This window comes from Dermochelys coriacea, chromosome 9 (genome assembly GCF_009764565.3).
Source record: "Dermochelys coriacea isolate rDerCor1 chromosome 9, rDerCor1.pri.v4, whole genome shotgun sequence".
Classification (NCBI taxonomy): Eukaryota; Metazoa; Chordata; order Testudines; family Dermochelyidae; genus Dermochelys; species Dermochelys coriacea.
The window spans coordinates 48,239,566-48,260,160 of record NC_050076.1 but is presented as its reverse complement, the minus strand read 5'-3'; the positions used below and the strand labels follow the sequence as shown (position 1 = coordinate 48,260,160).

The window sequence follows — 20,595 nt, the reverse complement described above, 5'->3', positions numbered from 1 at the left end:
GTGCTTTAGCCAACTAGATGCCATGGCATTTATTTTAAACAATTATAAATAGGCTAGCTTCACATGGGTTATAGAACGTTTTCGATTCTTAACAAAAGGTTAGCCAAGCAGCCATCTGACTGGTTAACACTAATTGTTTGCTGTGTTGTTATAGCTGTGTTGCTCCCAGGATACAAGAGTCAAGGTTTGTGAGGTAATACCTTGTATTGGATTAACTGCTGTCGATGAAAGCTCTGCAGCGCTCGAAAGCTTGTCTCACCAACAGAAGTTGGTCCAATAGAAGATATCACCTCACGCATTTTGTCTCTCAGAAATGTTAAGGGACAGGGAAGATCCCTGTCCTCATTACATTTTCATTCTCTAATCACTGCCACTTTCCTAGAATTATACATGTCAACACATCTTCCACGGAAAACATTTTTCCTTTTTCAAGTAGATTCCCCACCACCAGAGGTTATTGATATTTCTTAACAACTCACTCCAGATAACAATGCATTTCTGGTTATATGGTGCATGGGGAAAATGCTGTGCTTATTTCCCAAATTTCTCTAGGGGGCATTCTTTCTCCCCAGCCCTTCAGCCGAGAGAGGTGCCTGCTGAATGGATGTAGGACAGCAGTGCTTACCTGGTTGTAGTGAGTCTCGCAGTAAGCCAGTCCTTTTTTCTCATAGTGGCGATGCCCCAGAAATGGCTTCTCACATTTGGCACAAACAAAATGCTGCAAAAGTAAAAGGGCATTCAGTGTCGGCGAAAGGGCCTCCACAGCTAGAAGACATGCATGGACACTTCCCCGGAAATAAGAGAGTGGTTTGCACAAGAGTTTCAGATCTTTATACAAACACAGACAAGAAAACCCTGAAAGAACCTTGTGGGATGGTGATAGTGGGATGCTATGATAATCTAAATGACAGTCAGAGAAACGACGACACATCACGGTTAGAAGACACACACCTGCACTCTGGCTACACAACAGATTCTACCACTATCATCATCTGTTGAGCTGCACTGTACAAAAAAAATTGCTTTCAAGATTTGGAAGGTGAGATGTGTGACTCAAGAACCTCTTAATGCCAACTGGCAAAGGGATGCAGAGGAGTTACAGGAATCTCCTGATTTTGGTATGTACATTCTGGTTCTAAGAATGTCTTGTGAGGTCTCAAATGAAAGCTGGTGCCACACTGGTTATCAATATTGTTGTGAAATGTATGTACAGATACTATGTAAGGAGTTAAACACAAACACACAAAATATGTTCTTAAAGTCTCTGTGGGAGAACTGGACACCATCAAAGGTGAAAAACAAGTTTTCTGTCAGATAAGAGAGGTTTATTCATCTCTTTGTTTACATCTAAATTGAATATCTCATTCACTACTAGTCACTTATTGCCAGTCGGAACTAAATGCAATGAAGGATGTGCAGAATTTGGAGAAAGACTAACAGGAAGAGAAAAGCAGTGGTGCTTAGGGGAGATGTGGGGAGGGAACCCTATCTAGAGATATACATCAAAGGTTTGCTCCACTATATTTGGGAGGCAAAGATGACATCCTGGCACCCTTCACTAAGGAGTAAAAGCACAGTGCTGCTGCTTCATGAAGAAGAGTCTTGGTTGAATATGCTGAAGAGAATTTTGGATGAGAGAAGCTTCTTTAGACAAGACAGTAACTTATTAATTAAGGTTAGTCTCTAGAAAGCAGGTTATGATTTTGTTTTACACATTTGTTTCCAATATTCTCTATTTCTTTGATAATCTATTTATAGTGAAAACAAGAATATGTTTATCTAAGTGATGTGGTATTAAGCAAAGTGCTGGCTCCGAGTTGAGTCTTACATGCTGGTATGTATTGTTCCTTTGGAAAAAGCAGATCTGCTAATTCTGTGAGTGTCCCACAGATAAGGGACTGGATACTACAGGGACTCAGGAGTCAGTGTGTGCCTGTGGCTTCCTGTACAGTGAGAATGAGGACTGGAAGGTAGTGCTTGTGCTACCAGAGGCTGGTGGTTTCAGGGAGCTGATCCACCACAGGCAGACTCAAGCATGCTTCATGCTAAGGGCAGGTGGTGGTGACATACCTCACAACCTGGGTACCCCAGGAAGTGTCACAGTGATGTTACAGTTTGTTACTTGGAGCTGGAGATAAGGACATAGAGGGGATGTACATAACTTCATGGGTAAATGCTATTTTGCAGACCCCAGAATCTTTGCAATGTAATGCAGAAATTTTAAAATAATTTTCCTGAGAGTAAATTAAACAATGGTATTGTAACTGTTCAAAAGACGAAGTGCAGCATTCACAACTCTAGTGCATGTGACTTACCCAGGTAAAGCTTATCCCAGGTGAATACAGTCTGAATTTGGCCTAAACAGGAATGGTGGGAATTTCTAATGTTCACCATAACAGCCTCCAACTTGCATTAGGCCTCTGGCAGTATGCATTCCACAGGCAGTTTCACACTGATCTCACCTCAACATGCCATTGCTTCCCGAGAGCATTGACCACTCGTCCTTCGATAGGCCTGCGACAGGCTCCACAGATTGGGATACCCATCTTGTCGTGGCAGGGCAGGCAATAGAGTTCCCCTTTCAGCTCCCTGGCCTCAGCAGTCAGCTCCTTCCTGAAAACAACACAAACAAGTGTTCTTGAAGCAACACCACTGACTCAAGCCCCAGCCAACAGCTGTTTCATGATTAAACCCGACACTTACATGAGCTTCCCTCCAGACATGAATATCTAAGATGAAGCTGTGGAAGAATGAACTTCAAAGCCAACTTCCATGCTTTTGGCCCCCAGCTCCGCTATAAACACAGGCATCCTGAATTATGCTTGTTAAACATGGCTGTGGTCAAACCATGGTGATTATCTAATAGGTCTTTCTGTCCGCAAATGCAAGGCTAAATCACGTTTGGCCACAATGTTTAAACAAGGTTATTTTTGTAATGTAAACAGGACCTTTGAGAGTGGCTCATTTCCAGGAAATGTTCTCAAGCCCCGTAGACAATGGTGCCCAGTAAGCAATGCATGAAGGAAGGAGAACCCTATATAGCTGAACAGAAGAACTACAATTCTATCATTTTGATTCCAACCCTTTTGATCTTTCACATACAGAATTTCTTGTCTGCCAGATAACTTAAAGGCTGCAAAGTGTAGCTGATGATTGAGAAAGAGACTGAACTGTTGTCCATATAGTACATTTCCCTGGTTTGTTGATGGAAGCTGGGAGAGGAGAACATACCCACAGTGGGTGCAGTTGAAGTGATCTGGATGGTAGGAGTCATTCCTGAACATCAGAGGCTGCTCATCGATTATCAGGTGGCACTTCTGACAGATATACTTGCCTAGCCCCTTGGCTTTCTCCCGGTTATGGCAAGGCCTGCACAGGTGCCTGGGTGAGAATTGGAAAGAAAGGGCAGCATTAGTAGAGTCTTTCTAGAAGAGAGTCATGCTCTGCACATTTTTGGTTAGGGTTACTGGTTTCTGTAACCTTCTCCCAAAGACAGCAGCCACTGTTCTAGAGAATGGGAGTTAAACATCATCTAATGGTGCTAGTGCTAACCAAACCCTGAGGTAGCCGTGTAACTCCACCTGCCCCATTCGGATACAGTTAGGTATTTCCTAAGTCTCCTTATGTGGCATTTCTTCTCTTCACTACAGGCGTCAACTGCAGTAAAAACAGTAGACAGTTTAGCTGTCTCTAATTGCAACTCAGCTTACAAACACAATGGAGACGGCATGTGGGCCCGAATCACTATGCATGAAGCGTCTGCTTTTGTATGTAGCAATAAGACACTCATAGGTGTGCATATCAGAGTAGTTAATAAGAGTCCACATACCGTGGACTCATGAGGAATTATTAGTTAAATTGGAGAAGATGGGGATCAATATGAACATCAAAAGGTGGATAAGGAATTGGTTAAAGGGGAGACTGCAACGGGTCCTACTGAAAGGCGAACTGTCAGGTTGGAGGGAGGTTACCAGTGGAGTTCCTCAGGGATCGGTTTTGGGACCAATCTTATTTAATCTTTTTATTACTGACCTTGGCACAAAAAGTGGGAGTGTGCTAATAAAGTTTGCAGATGATACAAAGCTGGGAGGTATTGCCAATTCGGAGAAGGATCGGGATATTATACAGGAGGATCTGGATGACCTTGTAAACTGGAGTAATAGTAATAAGATGAAATTTAATAGTGAGAAGTGTAAGGTTATGCATTTAGGGATTAATAACAAGAATTTTAGTTATAAGGTGGGGACGCATCAATTAGAAGTAACAGAAGAGGAAAAGGACCTTGGAGTATTGGTTGATCATAGGATGACTCTGAGCTGCCAATGTGATATGGCTGTGAAAAAAGCTAATGCGGTTTTGGGATGCATCAGGAGAGGCATTTCCAGTAGGGATAAGGAGGTTTTAGTACCGTTATACAAGGCACTGGTGAGACCTCACCTAGAATACTGTGTGCAGTTCTGGTCTCCCATGTTTAAATAGGATGAATTCAAACTGGAGCAGGTACAGAGAAGGGCTACTAGGATGATCCGAGGAATGGAAAACTTGTCTTATGAAAGGAGACTTAAGGAGCTTGGCTTGTTTAGCCTAACTAAAAGAAGGTTGAGGGGAGATATGATTGCTCTCTATAAATATATCAGAGGGATAAATATAGGAGAGGGAGAGGAATTATTTAAGTTCAGCACCAATGTGGACACAAGAACAAATGGGTATAAACTGGCCACCAGGAAGTTTAGACTTGAAATCAGACGAAGGTTTTTAACCATCAGAGGAGTGAAGTTTTGGAATAACCTTCCAAGGGAAGCAGTGGGGGCAAAAGATCTATCTGGTTTTAAGATTCTACTCGATAAGTTTATGGAGGAGATGGTATGATGGGATAATGGGATTTTGGTAAGTAATTGATCTTTAAATATTCAGGGTAAATAGGCCAAATCCCCTGAGATGGGATATTAGATGGATGGGATCTGATTTACTATAGAAAATTCTTTCCTGGGTATCTGGCTGGTGAATCTTGCCCATGTGCTCAGGGTTTAGCTGATTGCCATATTTGGGGTCGGGAAGGAATTTTCCTCCAGGGCAGATTGGAGAGGCCCTGGAGGTTTTTTTGCCTTCCTCTGTAGCATGGGGCATGGTTGACTGGAGGGAGGCTTCTCTGCTCCTTGAAGTTTTGAACCATGATTTAAGGACTTCAATAGCTCAGACATGGGTGAGGTTTTTCATAGGAGTGGGTGGGTGACGTTCTGTGGCCTGCGCTGTGCAGGAGGTCGGACTAGATGATCAGAATGGTCCCTTCTGACCTTAGTATCTATGAATCTATGAGTCTTAACACAGCAGAGAGCTTGTGTGCACATACGTACGTATGTCCCTACAAATCTATAAATGTGTGTATGTTTACATAAATCTATGCACACAACCCTCTGACTGCTCTGTCAAAGGGAGTTCACTCTCAGTGCTCCTCTTGAAGGCACGTTGCTAAAGTGCCTCCACCATAGTTGGATCCATTAGTCCTCACTAACCAGGACAAACCAGAAAGCCTTTGAATCGTAGCCCTTCTACCCCAAAGCTCCCTATTAAGTTGAAGACAAACAAGGGAGTCTGCGCTCTGTGGTGCAAACTCTTAATATTTTTCAAACTGCAACAGAAGCACAAGTCCTGATCGGACCTGCAGCTGACATTGCTGGGAGTGAAGTCTGTGACAAAAGGGATAAGAGATAAACAGCTGTAAAGGTCAGAGCTCCTGTTTACACAGAGACCTATCAAAAGATGAGGAGCTGAATCAGTCAGTTTTGTGCCCAGTATTTAAAAGCTCTCATGGGGTGGTCTTTAGTTTAGTTCACCCATCAGCTGTCCTCCCAGCATTAGTGTTGTTTGCTGGGTGCAGAGGTTTGGCTAAATTGAACACATAGCAGGCAAATGGGGGAATAATCTATGCCGTTTTCTCACCATTGTCCAACCTGACGAAAGCATGCTTAGTTCCCCCTCACTACAGTCACACGTACATCCCTGGTTAAGTTTTAAAGGTATTCTCCCAAAGATCCCATCCACTACAGTGAAAAATGGTAAAGGAAAGGTGGTGTCATGGCTAATGCAACAAACTAACTAGGAGTCAGAAGATCTGGGTTCTATTCCAGGTTCTCTCTGGGATTTCCTGTGGGACTTTGGGCAAGTCACTTAACCTCAGGTGTCCCATCTGTAAAATGGGGCTAAGAATACTTCCCCGTAGCACAGGGATGTTGTGTGGCCACAAACATCTATGATCCTCAGATGGAAAGCACCTGCATAAGCTGAAAATATGATTATTATTTTCTCACTTTTTAAGTCCTCTCTTCTGTAATAGTCTCTTTCCAGGGCTGGAACCACTGTCTTCCCAGATGTAGCCACAGTCCCCACCAAAAGCAGACAGCGCCCCATTATAAGAGAGCATGCAGCTGTGCTCATCCTTGGATAAAGGCATCAGTTTTATTCAGCACTGTCAAATGGGGACTAATTATACAGGGCAGGACACTGGGACCCCTCCAGCAAGTGTCCTGAAAAAGACCCCTCTCATTCAGCTGAATAAGGGGCCTTCAACCCTTTGCACTGATAAACCATTATCAGCCCCTCCCCATTCACAAACCCTCTCTGCTGTCCCATAGACCCTCCTCTATTGCAAGCAAAGTGAAGTCTTGGAATCGCAGAGCAGTTGCCATAGCAGCCGCCCCTCTCACCCCAACTCCCACCATTATGGAATTATCCCATTCTCAAGTGTCCTGTTGTGTCTATTAATACCAGACTCCCCCCAGCACAATACCCCTTTCCAAAATAGTCACAGAACTCCAAAGAGTCAGTGTAAAAGACTAGGGGGTTCAGAGAGACTTTAATAAGCAGGACAAACACTGAAATATTCAAAAATATAACAGCAGCAGCAGCAGCGGTTCCCCCCTTCCAAGGCTTCAGCTGGAATGAAAACTGCCTTTCATTGCAAGTTTGCCATCTCCTCTCCTCTGTTGTGTGAGCTGATAATGCACTATCAGAGCTAGCAGGACTCTATATAGAGGGGCTCTCTCTTCCAGCCTCACTAAGTCTGAAACGGTCTGCTCCTTCTGAATCATATGACGCTTCCCCTTGATTCGCTGGCGTCAGAAGGAGCTCCCAGAGATTTACTCGAGAAGGACTTTACCCTCCACCTGCAGGACTGCGCCGTCAAGAGGTAAGAGAATTGGCTTTGGCTAGTAGAATAACGGAGGCACTTTCCTGGTGGTTTTATGCTGTCGTAGCTGTGTCTGTGAGGGTGGTGGGAGATGTACAGAGCGGCTAATACACATAGTGTACGAGTTGTTAAACAAATAGAGTCTACAAAGAATTTAATTATAATCACTCTTGTCCCCTAAATTAGAATAGCTTTCCAAATGTCTCCATTTTCAGCCATTAGTACAGACAGGCATACACCACAAACATCACCCCATTACATTATTAATTTCCCAAGGGCAACAGAGTATTCTCAGATAGAGGGGAGTCAGCTCTGGAGGGAGTTTCATTCAGTGTTAAAATATTTTCTGGGAAAGATGAAAGACCTTCCTGCTTGACAAAGCATTTCCATCATCATAAGCACTGATCATTTAAAACAAAAACAGCTCATTCCCCCGGCAGAACCACCTTTAATCAAAAGACTGAGAGAAGAGCAGAAAACTGAAGTCCACCAGAGACCTCATCATGCACTTCTAGCTGGGAAGCACTTAGATTGTAGCAAAAACCAAGCTAGCTTGATTTCTTATTTAGGATGAGCTAGAAAGTTTTGCTTATTCTTCATTAAGCCTTTTATTAACAAATAGGTAGAGCACCTGTTGGAACAGTAATATGGTTGTATAAACTATGATACTCTCTTGGATAGTTATAAATGTGGTGTGTGTGTGGGAGAGAGGGAGGGTCATAAAATATGGCTATATGCACACATTCTAAATGACTAACTACGTCCCTGCTTACAAATCAGCTATGGGAGGCTTGGAATAATGGCTAACCCCAGAATAGAGCTCTATTCAGAAATCTGTAAATCACTAAATACTCACACTACCCCAGCAGCGCAAGTCAAGTGGAATTCTGGGCTTGGAAACCAGACAATTAAAGAATTATTCTGCCTACAGATTCAGAACTTCTTGCATTGTAGAACAAATCCTGGATACTAAATCATTTTAAAAAAGATATGATTTCTAATTAGCTTCAAGCAAAAGCATTTGTACATGATACAGTGATAAGTTTACTAGAGATTACAGAGTTATTCTACTGTGTACCACAATAGGGCAAAAATAAAAAGCCTAATGCAAAATTTTGCACATTTATTTTGAATCATTTAAAATAATAAAATAATAATAATAATTTGCTAAACCTTCTTCATGTGTTATTACCAGAGGCACAGAGTAAAGCCATCACTGGGTTTTCCACAGCTCTAGTGTTATTGTGCTATGAACACTTAAAGCCACACATTTTTGAAAGTACCATTTCAAATCTCAAAGCCAGTACAGCAATTAATTCTAGTGATACATAAACTTCTCCTGAGCTACTCAAATGCCAAGGACACCTTCATTTTCATGTCAACAATCAACACTAATGGCTACAAAAATTAAAGTACGTTAAAACAGCACAAGTTAAAACTCTTGGAGGATCATTTGAGTTTAGAGCCTAACTGAAAGGGTTTTGTAAAAAGAGCCATTTATTTTCTCCACACCTTCTGACAAATTAAAAAAAGAAAGAAAGAGGCCCTCACAGGGTAACATATGTAACAGCAGCTTCCCCCCATAACGATACTGACTTTTGACAGACAAGTACATATGTGAGCTAGATCCATCAACATTTAATCAACTCCTGCAGCCCTAATCCCCAAGATGTTTCTCCTCCCTGTGACAACCCTACTGGACTTCTTGATATTCCTCACCCAACCCCCTGCAGTCCTGTGGTGCAATCCTGGCCTCACTGAAGTCAAAATAAGTTTTGCCATTGACTTCCACAGAGCTGGGATTTCATCATTGGTATCTTTGCTATTCTGTGTCAGATATTGACAGAAAACTGAGATCAAACCCTGAAGATCATAGCTCAATGCACCACAGGAAGTCAGTTCTAACAGAATCTGATCACCACAGAGAATTTTAAGAACTTGATAAAATGCATGTCACTCCAAGCCCCTTACTATTGGGGCTGCAGATGGGGAGCAAACTGTTGCCCAAAGAAAGATTCCACCAAAGAGCTGGCTTATGGCAAATAAAATCCCTGTCTGGACTGTAGGATGACCCGATGCCAGCCTTTTAGACTCACATCCACCTGCTGTTTCATTTTTAACAGGGTGTTATAACTGAATATAAAACTAATGGCTAACCACAGTCTAATCTAATTCTTGCTATGCAGGATCATGCCTCCTTACACATTGTTTGTGGATGGAATTATTTAAATAAATGGAGTGGCAGAACAAAAAGTGTAAATTCAAAGAGTCACACAATGAGTATTAATGTGGATATGCCTTGTCTTTCTATCAGCCATTAAAGGGGTAAAGTTTCCTCCTCCTTTACTGTAAAATAGAAAAAATGAGAAAAATTCCTTCTGATAAGGATAACAAATCTTTTAGCTTCCAATACCACTTTCATTTAGACACTAAACTCACAAAGTTTTTTCCAAAGACACTAGGACCCAGAGTTTCAAAGAGACAAGTAACACCAGCAAAGATGTGCATACTCCACACACTGTCTTTGCATGTGCACACGTAGGAAGCATGTACACAAAAAGAGGCAAGTCTCATAAGAACACAAGAAGGGTCATACTGGGTCAGACCAAAGCTCCATCTAGCCCAGTATCCGGTCTTCTGACAGTGGGCAATGCCATGTGCCCCAGAGGGAAAAAACAGAACAGGTAACCATCAAGTGATCCATCCCTGTTGCCCATTCCCAGTTTCTGGCAAACAGAGGCTAGGGACACCATCCCTGCCCATCCAGGCTAATCGCCACTGATGGACCTGTCCTCCATGAATTTATCTAGTTCTTTTTTGAATTCTGTTATAGTCTTGGCCTTCACAACATGCTCTAGCAAAGAGTTCCACAAGTTGACTCTGGGTTGTGTGAAGAAATACTTTTTTGTTTATTTTAAACCTGCTGCCTATTAATTTCATTTGGTGATCCCTAGTTCTTGTATTATGAGGAGTAAATAACATTTCCTTATTTACCTTCTCCACATCAGCTGTGATTTTATGGACCTCAATCATATCCCCCCCGCAGTTGTCTCTTTTCCAAGCTGAAAAGTCCCAGTCTTATTAATCTCTCCTCATACGAAAGACGTTCCTTACCTCTGATAATTTTTGTTGCCCTTTTCTGAACCTTTTCCAATTCCAATACATCTTTTTTTAAGATGGGGCGACCACATCTTCACACAGTATTCAAGCTGTGGGCGTACCATGGATTTATATAGAGGCAATATGATATTTTCGGTCTTATTATCTATCCCTTTCTTAATGATGCCCAACATTCTGTTCCCTTTTTTGACTGCCGCTGCACATTGAGTGGATGTTTTCAGAGAACTATCCACAATGACTCCAAGATCTCTTTCTTGAGTGGTAACAGCTAATTTAGACCCCATCATTTTATATGTATAGTTGGGATTATATTTTCCAATGTGCATTACTTTGCATTTATCAACAAGTCTCCATTTTGCACATGTAAATGTGCATGCCCACTGATACAGAATGTGCTGTGCTTTGAAAAACTTGGCCCATGGAACAGTGTTCCACTCAAGCACTGATGCAGGCTGCCCTCATACTCTCATTTTTATTCTTTCAGTAATAAACAGGAATAAGCACACAGCTGGTTGGCACACAAAGGATCTTGCATTCCTAAATCTCCAAGCTTCACAGCTCAGCTACACAGCATTTCAACACAGAGAAAGAGAGACCCACTGTGGCCAGATGGGAGAATTTCTATTTCTTAATTCTATCCATTCTCACTTCTGTTGATCTTCATCCTTCTTATCTGTCAACCAACTTGGCAGTGGAAGGTTTCAGAGTGGAAGTTGTGTTAGTCTGTATCAGCAAAAAGAACGAGGAGTACTTGTGGCACCTTAGAGACTAACACATTTATTTGAGCATGAGCTTTCGTGGGCTAAAGCCCACTTCATCAGATGCATGTAGTGGAAAATACAGTAGGAACACACACACACACACACACACACACACACACACACAAAATGAAAAAATGGGGTTTGCCATACCAACTCTAATGAGATGAATTGATTAAGGTGGGCTATTATCAGCAGGAGAAAAAAAACTTTTGTAGTGATAATCAGGATGGCCCATTTCAAACAGTTGACAAGAAGGTGTGAGTAACAGTAGGGGGAAAAAGAAAAGGAGTACTTGTGGCACCTTAGAGACTAACAAATTTATTAGAGCATAAGCTTTCGTGAGCTACAGCTCACTTCATCGGATGCACGAAAGCTTATGCTCTAATAAATTTGTTAGTCTCTAAGGTGCCACAAGTACTCCTTTTCTTTTTGCGAATACAGACTAACACGGCTGCTACTCTGAAAGTAGGGGGAAAATTAGCATGGGGAAATAGTTTTAGTTTGTGTAATGACTCATCCACTCCCAGTCTTTATTCAAGCCTAATTTAATTGTGTCCAGTTTGCAAATTAATTCCAGTTCTGCAGTTTCTCATTGGAGTCTGTTTTTTTGAACTTTATTTGTTGAATAATTGCGACTTTTAGGTCTGTAACTGAGTGTCCAGGGAAGCTGAAGTGTTCTCCGACTGATTTTTGAATGTTATAATTCTTGACATCTGATTTGTGTCCATTTATTCTTTTGCATAGAGACTGTCCGGTCTGGCCAATATACATGGCAGAGGGGCATTGCTGGCACATGATGGTATATATCACATTGGTAGATGTGCAAGTGAACGAGCCTCTGATAGTGTGGCTGATGTGATTAGGTCCGATGATGGTGTCCCTTGAATAGATATGTGGACAGAGTTGGCAACGGGCTTTGTTGCAAGGATAGGTTCCTGGGTTAGTGTTTTTGTTGTAAGAAAAGGAGTACTTGTGGCACCTTAGAGACTAACAAATTTATTTGAGCATAAGCTTTCGTGAGCTACATCTCACTTCATCGGATGCATTCAGTGGAAAGGTTTCAGAGTAGCAGCCGTGAAGTGAGCTGTAGCTCACGAAAGCTTATGCTCAGATAAATTTGTTAGTCTCTAAGGTGCCACAAGTACTCCTTTTCTTTTTTGCGAATACAGACTAACACGGCTACTACTCTGAAACCTGTTTTTGTTGTGTGGTTGCTGGTATTTGCTTCAGGTTGGGGGGCTGTTGATTAGTCTCAGAGTTGGTATGGCAACCCCCCATTTTTTCATGTTTTCTCTCTTCCTACTGTATTTTCCACTGCATGCATCTGATGAAGTGGGCTTTAGCTCACAAAAGCTTATGCTCAAATAAATTTGTTAGTCTCTAAGGTGCCACAAGTACTCCTCGTTCTCTTGGCAGTGGAAGAAGTCTGGTTCAGAGTACACCCACTTCTAGCCACCTATCTGAAAGACAGGTGTTTTCTTGGGATTCTGTTTCCAGTGTCTGTGTTACTGGATTATTCCTCACCAGAAATTTCATCTCTTAAATGTTTCTTAGCAATAATCATAGTTCTGAGGGAAGATAGGGCATTACCCTCTGCTGCAGTCACTCAACTACTGCTGTATAATTTCAGGATGCAGCGAGGTTTTTGCCAGAGACATCTTTGATAACATCAGCAACCATCTCAATGGTTTGTTAACTAGGGAAAGGGGGGAACTGGATGATCAGAAAGGAGGCATCTATTTTCATATCTTCATTAACAGTAATGATGTGAAAGTCAAGAGTGGCCACTTTGCACAGACAGGGGTTGGCTGGACAAAAGCCAGACTTCTACATCAAAAAGACATTCTCCTTTACTTGTGCGATCATTACTTAAGGAAAACACTCTTCTTTTCCAGATACTTTTCAGACCCAGTTGCACTTCACACTGCCTCTCTAGTCTCCAATACATCCAAGATCACTCCTGCTCCCCTTGTGGGCTTCCTTCCCTGACTAGTATTTCCTCCATCTATCCCACCACCCTCTCCCTCCTACTTCTTCAGCTTCCTTTACTGCTTCCCCTTATACAAATATACTATAGCATCCTGTACTACTCATAGGTGCAGACTTCTGTTCGCGCCGGTGAGTGCTCAGCGCCCCTCTGCCCCCAGCCCTGTTCTGACTCCACCCCTGCCCTGCCCCCATTCCAACCCTACCCCAAAGTCCCTGCCCCAACTCTGCCTCCTCCCTGCCCCTTTTCTAACTCCTTCCCCAAATCCCGACCCCAGCCCTGCTTCTTCCCCCCCTCTTCCCCTGAGCGCGCCACTTTCCCACTCCTCCCCCCTCCATCCCGCAGCTTGCTATGCCGCCAAACAGGTGGAGATAGGAGGTAGGCGGACGAACGGGGACGCGGTGTGCTCACGCGAGGAGGCAAAGCGGAGGTGAGGTGGAGGGGGGTGGGGAGGAGAGTTTGGCTGCTGGTGGATGCAGAGCACCCACTAATTTTTCCCCGTGAGCGCTCCAGCCCCGGAGCACCCATGGAGTCGGCTCCTATAGTACTACTGGTCAAATACCACAACAATATCAATGCCATGCATTAAACACTCCCAGAATCTGGACAGTTATGACAGAATACTAGAGCCTTTTATTTTTAAATAAAAAGGAGGAAAACCAGATACTTGATCCCCATTTTAAGCAAACAAGTAGGAATAATCAAGTTTTGCATAAGTCCTCAACTAGCTAAGTACAAGAGTTTAATGTGGTTTTGGTAAAAATGTGGCAGGTGCGAATAGGTTCCCCTATCAAAGAAAAACCTACAGGGGTGATGCCATGATCCTTGGGATTGGTGGGGAGGAAGAAAATTCCCAAAAGTTTTCTCTCAGTTTCCAACAGATCATTTGATTGCGCACGTGGGTTAGCATGCAGGTGGTTTGAACACAGATTTTTGGGATCTGCCAGAGTCCAAGGCTGTCTACACAGAGCCCCTATACCTCCATGATGCCCCTTAGTCTCAAGTGAATCTCCCCCATAACCCAGTTAATACAGCAGCAGGCGAGTAATGCTGACATTCACTTTGTCCTTTTGCTGGCTGCTGCCCTGTATGTCTCAAATTACATTAGCCTACATTTTCAAGAGTAACTAGTGATCTTTGAGGTGTCAACTTGGGCTAACAAGGAATTTCCATGTAGTGGATCAGGGCATCAACCCCTGCAGGTTTTCCTTTGGTAGGGGAACCCTTCCACTGCCTTCGCTGTGTCCCAGTGAAGCACACTCAGTAGGCCCCATGGACAAGGGGATGGTGCTGCAGACACATCTGACAACCTGACCCTCCCCACATCCCTCTGACGGTGGGAGATGTACAATAGACTCAACTCCATGCACAGATGTAGTTAAGGGAGGGATCCAGCTCAAGGGTTTTGTCATATTTTCATTTTATAGACTGGGGAGCAGGTGAGGGGAATAACACAAAAGACTCAAAGTCAGAGTAAGAGTTACAGATTCGAATTCAAGATCTGTTGCATATCATAGAAAAGCTCTGGCTAAATGTCCATGAAAGTCTGATCATTTTGCACTGCTGCTATGGGCAACAGTGAGAGTGACAAGAATAAGGTCAATTTCACTATGTTGCTGGTTAAGAAAGCTACAGGGTCAGTTGCAGCAGATATAGTTACTGGAGCTTTCAAGGAAGAGGAACATGCAGGGACTGAAAAAGGAGCAGAGTAGCAGAGAAATTTCCCTGGTAATAACCAGGCAGCTGGGGAAGTCCAGTGCTTCTTCCTAAAGCATGTCAATAGTGTCTCACTGTCTGAATCAATTGAGGCAGAAGCCACTGCACTGTTTGGAAAAACTTTCTTCTGAATCCCAGCTCAGTAACAAAACCAGCTCTGAATTTTCTGGTTAAGAAAATAAATAAAATAAATAAATAAAATAATTTCTGGCACCTGTTCCCAGACCTAGAGACTTTTCTACCAGAGATGGATATATGAACTCTCTCCTTGCCATTCTCTCCAGCAATAAGCCAGATAATCTCAGAGGGTTTTTTTTGTTTTTTTGTTGTTTTTTTTTTTTAAAAACAGAGGATACCTATGTCTCCTTTTACAGTGTCTTCTGTATAAGGAGCTGTGACTGTGGTCCCAGGGCTGCCATGCTGAGATTGCTCAATTAGGGTAAATTGCAAAGAAGGGCAGACAATCTCCAAAACTGGTGGTTATTCCAATACTTAGATTCACCAAGCTAACAGCAAAACAGCTTCTATAATACCCTACTGGTTACCCCGAAGCCAAAAACATAGTTCCCTTAAAGCAACTCAGCCTTATGCATTCTCTCAGTCAGCCAAGTCAAATATGATGAGGATTACTGAAAATCTTGTTCATCATATAAAAAGTTCTACAAGTCCCAAAGGATCGGACACATTACCTCCAAGGTCAATAAATATTTCAGATCTTACCCAAATACACGCTTACAGCCAATTATTATTAAGTAAATTAAGATTTATTAAAAAAAAAGAAAAAAGAGACAGTGTATTGGTTAAAAGATCATTATACATACAGGTATGAATAGAGTTCTTAGGTCAGTTTTATAGTACAGATGGTGAGCTTAGAGTTGCAAAGCATCCTTTCCAGAATCATTTCATTAGGTTAAAGTCCAATGTCCACATCCAAGACCAGGGCTATCCAGAATAGCACTGGAGACCACAGTCTTGCGACTCAAACTTCCTGACAAAGCTTAAGCAGATCTGAGGTCCCAAGAGTTTTTATAGAGATTTTTGCAACCTCTTGACAGCAGACAGTCCTTGGGTGAACAATAGGTTTTTGAAGTAACTTTCTATTTCCTAAGCAAATAAAATAAAAAAAACCTACTGTATTTTCCACTGCATGCATCTGATGAAGTGGGCTGTAGCCCACGAAAGCTTATGCTCAAATAAATTTGTTAGTCTCTAAGGTGCCACAAGTACTCCTGTTCTTTTTATGGATACAGACTAACATGGCTGCTACTCTGAAACGTAAGCATTACTAGTCATTAATTAATCTATTAAGCAGTTCATAGACAATTTACTACAAACTTCAAAGACAAGTATAGGTTTCAGAGTAGCAGCCATGTTAATCTGTATCCACAAAAAGAAAAGGAGTACTTGTGGCACCTCAGAGACTAACAAATTTATTTGAGCATAAGCTTTCGTGAGTTACAGCTCACTTCATCGGATGCATGCAGTAGAAAATACAGTGGGGAGATTTTATATACACAGAGAACATGAAACAATGGATGTTACCATACATACTGTAACGAGAGTGATCAGGTAAGATGAGCTATTACCAGCGGGGGGAGGGGAGGGGGGGAAGAGAAGGAAAAACCAAAATCCTTTTGAAGTGAGAATCAAGGTGGGCCATTTCCAGCAGTTGACAAGAACCTGTGAGGAACAGTAGTGGGGGAAATAAACATGGCAAAGTAGTTTTACTTTGTGTAATAACACATCCACTCCCAATCTTTATTCAAGCCTAAATTAATTGTGTCCAGTTTGCAAATTAATTCCAATCAGCAGTCTCTCGTTGGAACCTGTTTTTAAAGTTTTTTTTGTTGAAGAATTGCCACTTTTAGGTCTGTAATCGAGTGACCAAAGAGACTGAAGTGTTCTCCGACTGGTTTTTGAATGTTATAATTCTTGATGTCTGATTTGTGTCCATTTATTCTTTTACGTAGAGACTGTCCAGTCTGGCCAATGTACACGACGGAGGGGCATTGCTGGCACATGATGGCATATATTACATTGGTAGATGTGCAGGTGAACGAGCCTCTGATGTGATTAGGCCCTATGATGGTGTCCCCTGAATAGATATGTGGACAGAGCTGGCAACGGGCTTTGTTGCCAACTGAACTATAGACAATGAAATTACTATACCCAACTTTCATTTAAATGTTAATATTCCCTTTTGATCTCTGAATCAATAGGCAGGATCCATCTGTTTACATGATTAACATCTAACAAGATACAAGTAAACACATACAATTAATATACTACCTCTAATTCTCTAACAATACAGGTTTGCATTTCAAAGCTCTAGTCTATTTAACATAGCTATGTTAGCTATTGCTAAGGAACAGCCCTAATTACCATTTATATACTTCTCTAATATGTCTTTAAAGGTTCAATTTGGATAATTTAGTCTGCAAGTTGCTTAACTCTTTCTGGCCCTGTGTCACAGGAGCTCTTTAAATCCTAGGATAAATATTACCAATATTTTGGCACCATGCCAAAAAATCAGTCCCTTTACATTTACATTGAGTGTATCATACCTATTTGCACTTTTCTGTTAACCTGGTACATGGATATTTACCACTTACTAAGTCTCAGAACATCTTGGAGATAAATTTACAGCCAGTTGATTGCATTACAATAATTTTCTTCAACTGACAGGAAAGTCTGAAAAACTCAATTGAGAGGGAGGGGTTTATAATTTTAAAGTAGGTCAGACTGAGTTTATAAAAATTGGGCAGTGTCCTTTTAAGTACTTCTCTCAGCAAGCAAGAGACATGTTGACTGATTTCCATGCTGCCTCACCATTACCAAGGTTCTTTATAAGATCTGTTTTCTTAATTTTTTCAGGTGCCCCAGAGCTGTAGTGAGGAATGAATGGTCCAGCAGATCCCTCAAGCCTACTCCTCAACTCCTCCCTGGAAACTTCAGAACAATGTGGCAAAGAGACCCATACAGAGAACATCCTTTTTGCCACTTTTTATCTCCTGGATTTCATCCTGGCTTTTGTTGGCAATACCCTGGCTCTTTGGCTCTTCATCCGGGACCAAAAGTCAGGCACTCCAGCCAATATTTTCCTGATGCATCTTGCTGTGGCCGACCTGTTTTTTGTGCTGGTTCTCCCCACCCGGCTGGTATATCACTTTTCTGGCAATCACTGGCCTTTTGGCGAGATCCCATGCAGACTCATTGGCTTCCTTTTCTATCTCAACATGTATGCCAGTATCTACTTCCTTATGTGCATCAGTGTTGACCGCTTCCTAGCCATCGTGCATCCTGTGAAATCCATCAAACTCCGCAGATCACTCTACGCCCACTTGGCATGTGCCTTTATTTGGGTTATAGTTGCTGTCGCAATGGCACCTCTGTTGGTCAGCGTGCAGACAGCCGAGATGAACAACACGACTGTCTGCCTACAGCTCTACAGAGAGAAGGTATCACGCCATGCTCTTGTGTCATTGGCAGTGGCATTCACCTTTCCATTTGTTACTACAGTGACCTGCTACTTATTGATTATCCGTAGCCTGAGGAGTGGCAACAGAGTTGAGAAGCATCTGAAGGAAAAAGCCATCAAGATGATCATCGTTGTCCTAATGATCTTTCTGGTCTGCTTTGTACCCTATCACATCAATCGCTACATTTACATTCTCCATTATGATGGCACCAAGACTTCCTGTGAAACCCAGAGAGTCCTGGCACTCAGTAACCGCATCACTTCCTGCCTCACCAGCCTGAATGGTGCCCTTGACCCAGTGATGTATTTCTTTGTGGCTGAGAAGTTCCATGAGGCCTTGTGCAGCTTGTTTTGTGGCAAAAGAGCTGCAATTATGCCTCCAAGTTATGAGGGGAAGACAAATGAGAGCTCACTTAGTGCTAAATCTGAATTGTGAGAAAGTGATCATATTTGCTGAAACTTCTGGGCACAACACAGCCAAGAGACTCTCTAGGAGTAAAGGCAAGTGACCCGAAAGACAAAGATGGTATTCCCAGAGTCAGTATCATTCTTGAAATATCAAGGAGGAGAGTTCAGTTATTCTATGCAGCTACAACCAGCAAGGGCTCATCTCTGTCAGCAGACAGATTCTAATCTCAGTAAATCACAAGACACCTGAATATGAATGCAACAGCAGCAGCATCTGTTGCCCAATCCTGAAGCTGGGGCCTGAATATTTAGGGATTGAGGAAGGAAACAAGAATTTAATCAAACCATGATTTCTTCATCTAAGAGTTTTATACTCAAGGCTCATTCAAGCAAATGTTGGCCACCCTGAGAAACAGAACAACTGGAATTCAAGGACTAAGATTCAACGGGTGACTGCTCCCTGCCCAAAACGCACACCCTCCCCTGAAATCCTATGTTGTGCCAGCCAGAGAGATTCAGTCCTGGGGTATCAGAGGAGAATAGTAGTGTCTCTAGATCTATTGTGAATGTTTGTAGAGAGTTGGGGAGATACAGTATGCATGTTGAAGAGGGGAAAGGGGAAACCTGTGGCTGGAATAATTGGGAGACATCCTGATTCTCCAGGGATGTCAAGTTATTGTTGCCACAGACCTCTTGTCTATGCCCAACATTTGGGCATGAGCAGTAAACATAATGCTAATATTTCAACCTGTCCTTGGGTTTGTGGGCCAAGGCCCCAGCAGCTGTCTTCAGTTATAGGCAGCATTTTCTGAACTAGTTTTGGGGTGTAGTCTGTTTGAATTATCAGTCACCTTAATAATCTTAGGCTAAAATAAAAGGGAATGGAAAGAAGTTTCATGAAAATCAGTAAAGGGAATATCTTCCATTGGTTTATAAATGGTGAACCCTAAAACTCTGAATCCCCGTAAAAATATTAGCCAAGAAGATGAAAAGTAGATGTGCTGAAAGTGTGAAACCCAGCCTGCTTGGGAAAAGCCTTAAAGCTCTTTAAAGTGTTTTATAATTATTTACATTCTGTCTCATGTGTTTTATTTGGTCTGAAAAACATTTAATTTGCTATATAGGATCACTAACCTAGTTTAGCTTAACTACCCTCACTGATAAATGCTGCACCCAATGGAACACATCTGGGTATCAAGATAAGAAGGGGAGGTAGGAGAAATCCCATGGTATAAAAGGAGAAGAGCAGAAGAATCCACTAGGAACCTTGCTAAGCCAATCATATTTGCCTCTGAAGTGCTTAGATACGGCAGTGATGAGCACTATAGAAAGCCATATGATAGATCAATCTTATTTACATATTCTACCCATGTCATTGGGAAGGAGCTCTCTACGTCTCCAAGAGTTTAGATCCTAAATTATGAAATCACACAGCTTTTTATCTTGGTTAAGTTTCTGGAATCCTGACTGCTTTCCCAGCTGGTACCCAGCACTGCTCAACGGCACTGGCCAATCAGAGACACAAGCCAAGAAGCCAAAAGGAAAATCCATTAACCGTAATTTTGGAAGACTAGAGACTGGTGTTACATGGAGGATTACTTGAAAGGGAAGTAATTATGGGAGGTTCCCTGGAGGACAGGGTGAAGCAAATAATCCTCTTTCCTTTTTTCATGTTGATCATGTCAGCAGGTAGGAACATCAACTCAATGACTCTCCCAACCCCTGCTGGACAGAGGTATAACAGTCTGAAGTTAATCCACTGTGCTTCAGAATGCAAAACTATCTGCCAAACTGTCTGTCTCTCTTCTTACTGGGATGTGCTTTTGTACAAGTTTCCTGTTCTGTTTGTATTAGTTTTGCCATTCATTTTTTTTAAACAAAAAACTTTTTGGACGTGTTTATGCTTGTTATACATATATAAAATAAATAGTTTCAAAGG

The 20,595-nt window shown here is 42.2% G+C and overlaps 2 protein-coding genes across 7 annotated transcripts in view; one reads left to right on the top strand and one right to left on the bottom strand.

Annotated features, from left to right (window-relative positions):
* The window catches only part of LIMS2 (LIM zinc finger domain containing 2), a 55,710-nt gene that overhangs the window by 8,137 nt on the left and 26,978 nt on the right, over nt 1-20,595 (bottom strand). For all 3 annotated transcript variants that reach the window (XM_038415952.2, XM_038415951.2, XM_043492760.1), the window contains exons 5-7: nt 3,232-3,381; nt 2,463-2,613; nt 626-718 (exon numbers count right to left, since the gene is read on the bottom strand). In XM_038415952.2, coding sequence (XP_038271880.1) covers nt 626-718; nt 2,463-2,613; nt 3,232-3,381 — 394 coding nt within the window. The remainder of the gene's footprint in view (nt 1-625; nt 719-2,462; nt 2,614-3,231; nt 3,382-20,595) is intronic.
* GPR17 (G protein-coupled receptor 17) lies at nt 6,861-20,593 on the top strand. 4 transcript variants are annotated; one of them, XM_043492762.1, is made up of 5 exons: nt 6,861-7,186; nt 10,791-10,914; nt 11,994-12,006; nt 12,326-12,328; nt 17,645-20,593. In XM_043492762.1, exon 5 carries the CDS (start codon nt 17,668-17,670, stop codon nt 18,682-18,684), a length of 1,017 nt encoding a protein of 338 aa, XP_043348697.1. In that variant the 5' UTR covers nt 6,861-7,186; nt 10,791-10,914; nt 11,994-12,006; nt 12,326-12,328; nt 17,645-17,667; the 3' UTR covers nt 18,685-20,593. The 4 variants fall into 4 exon arrangements, with proteins under 4 accessions (XP_043348697.1, XP_038271883.1, XP_038271881.1 ...); XM_043492761.1 differs by lacking the exon at nt 10,791-10,914 and having other exon boundaries at nt 6,862-7,186; nt 11,999-12,006; XM_038415955.2 differs by lacking the exons at nt 10,791-10,914; nt 11,994-12,006; nt 12,326-12,328 and adding an exon at nt 16,741-16,822.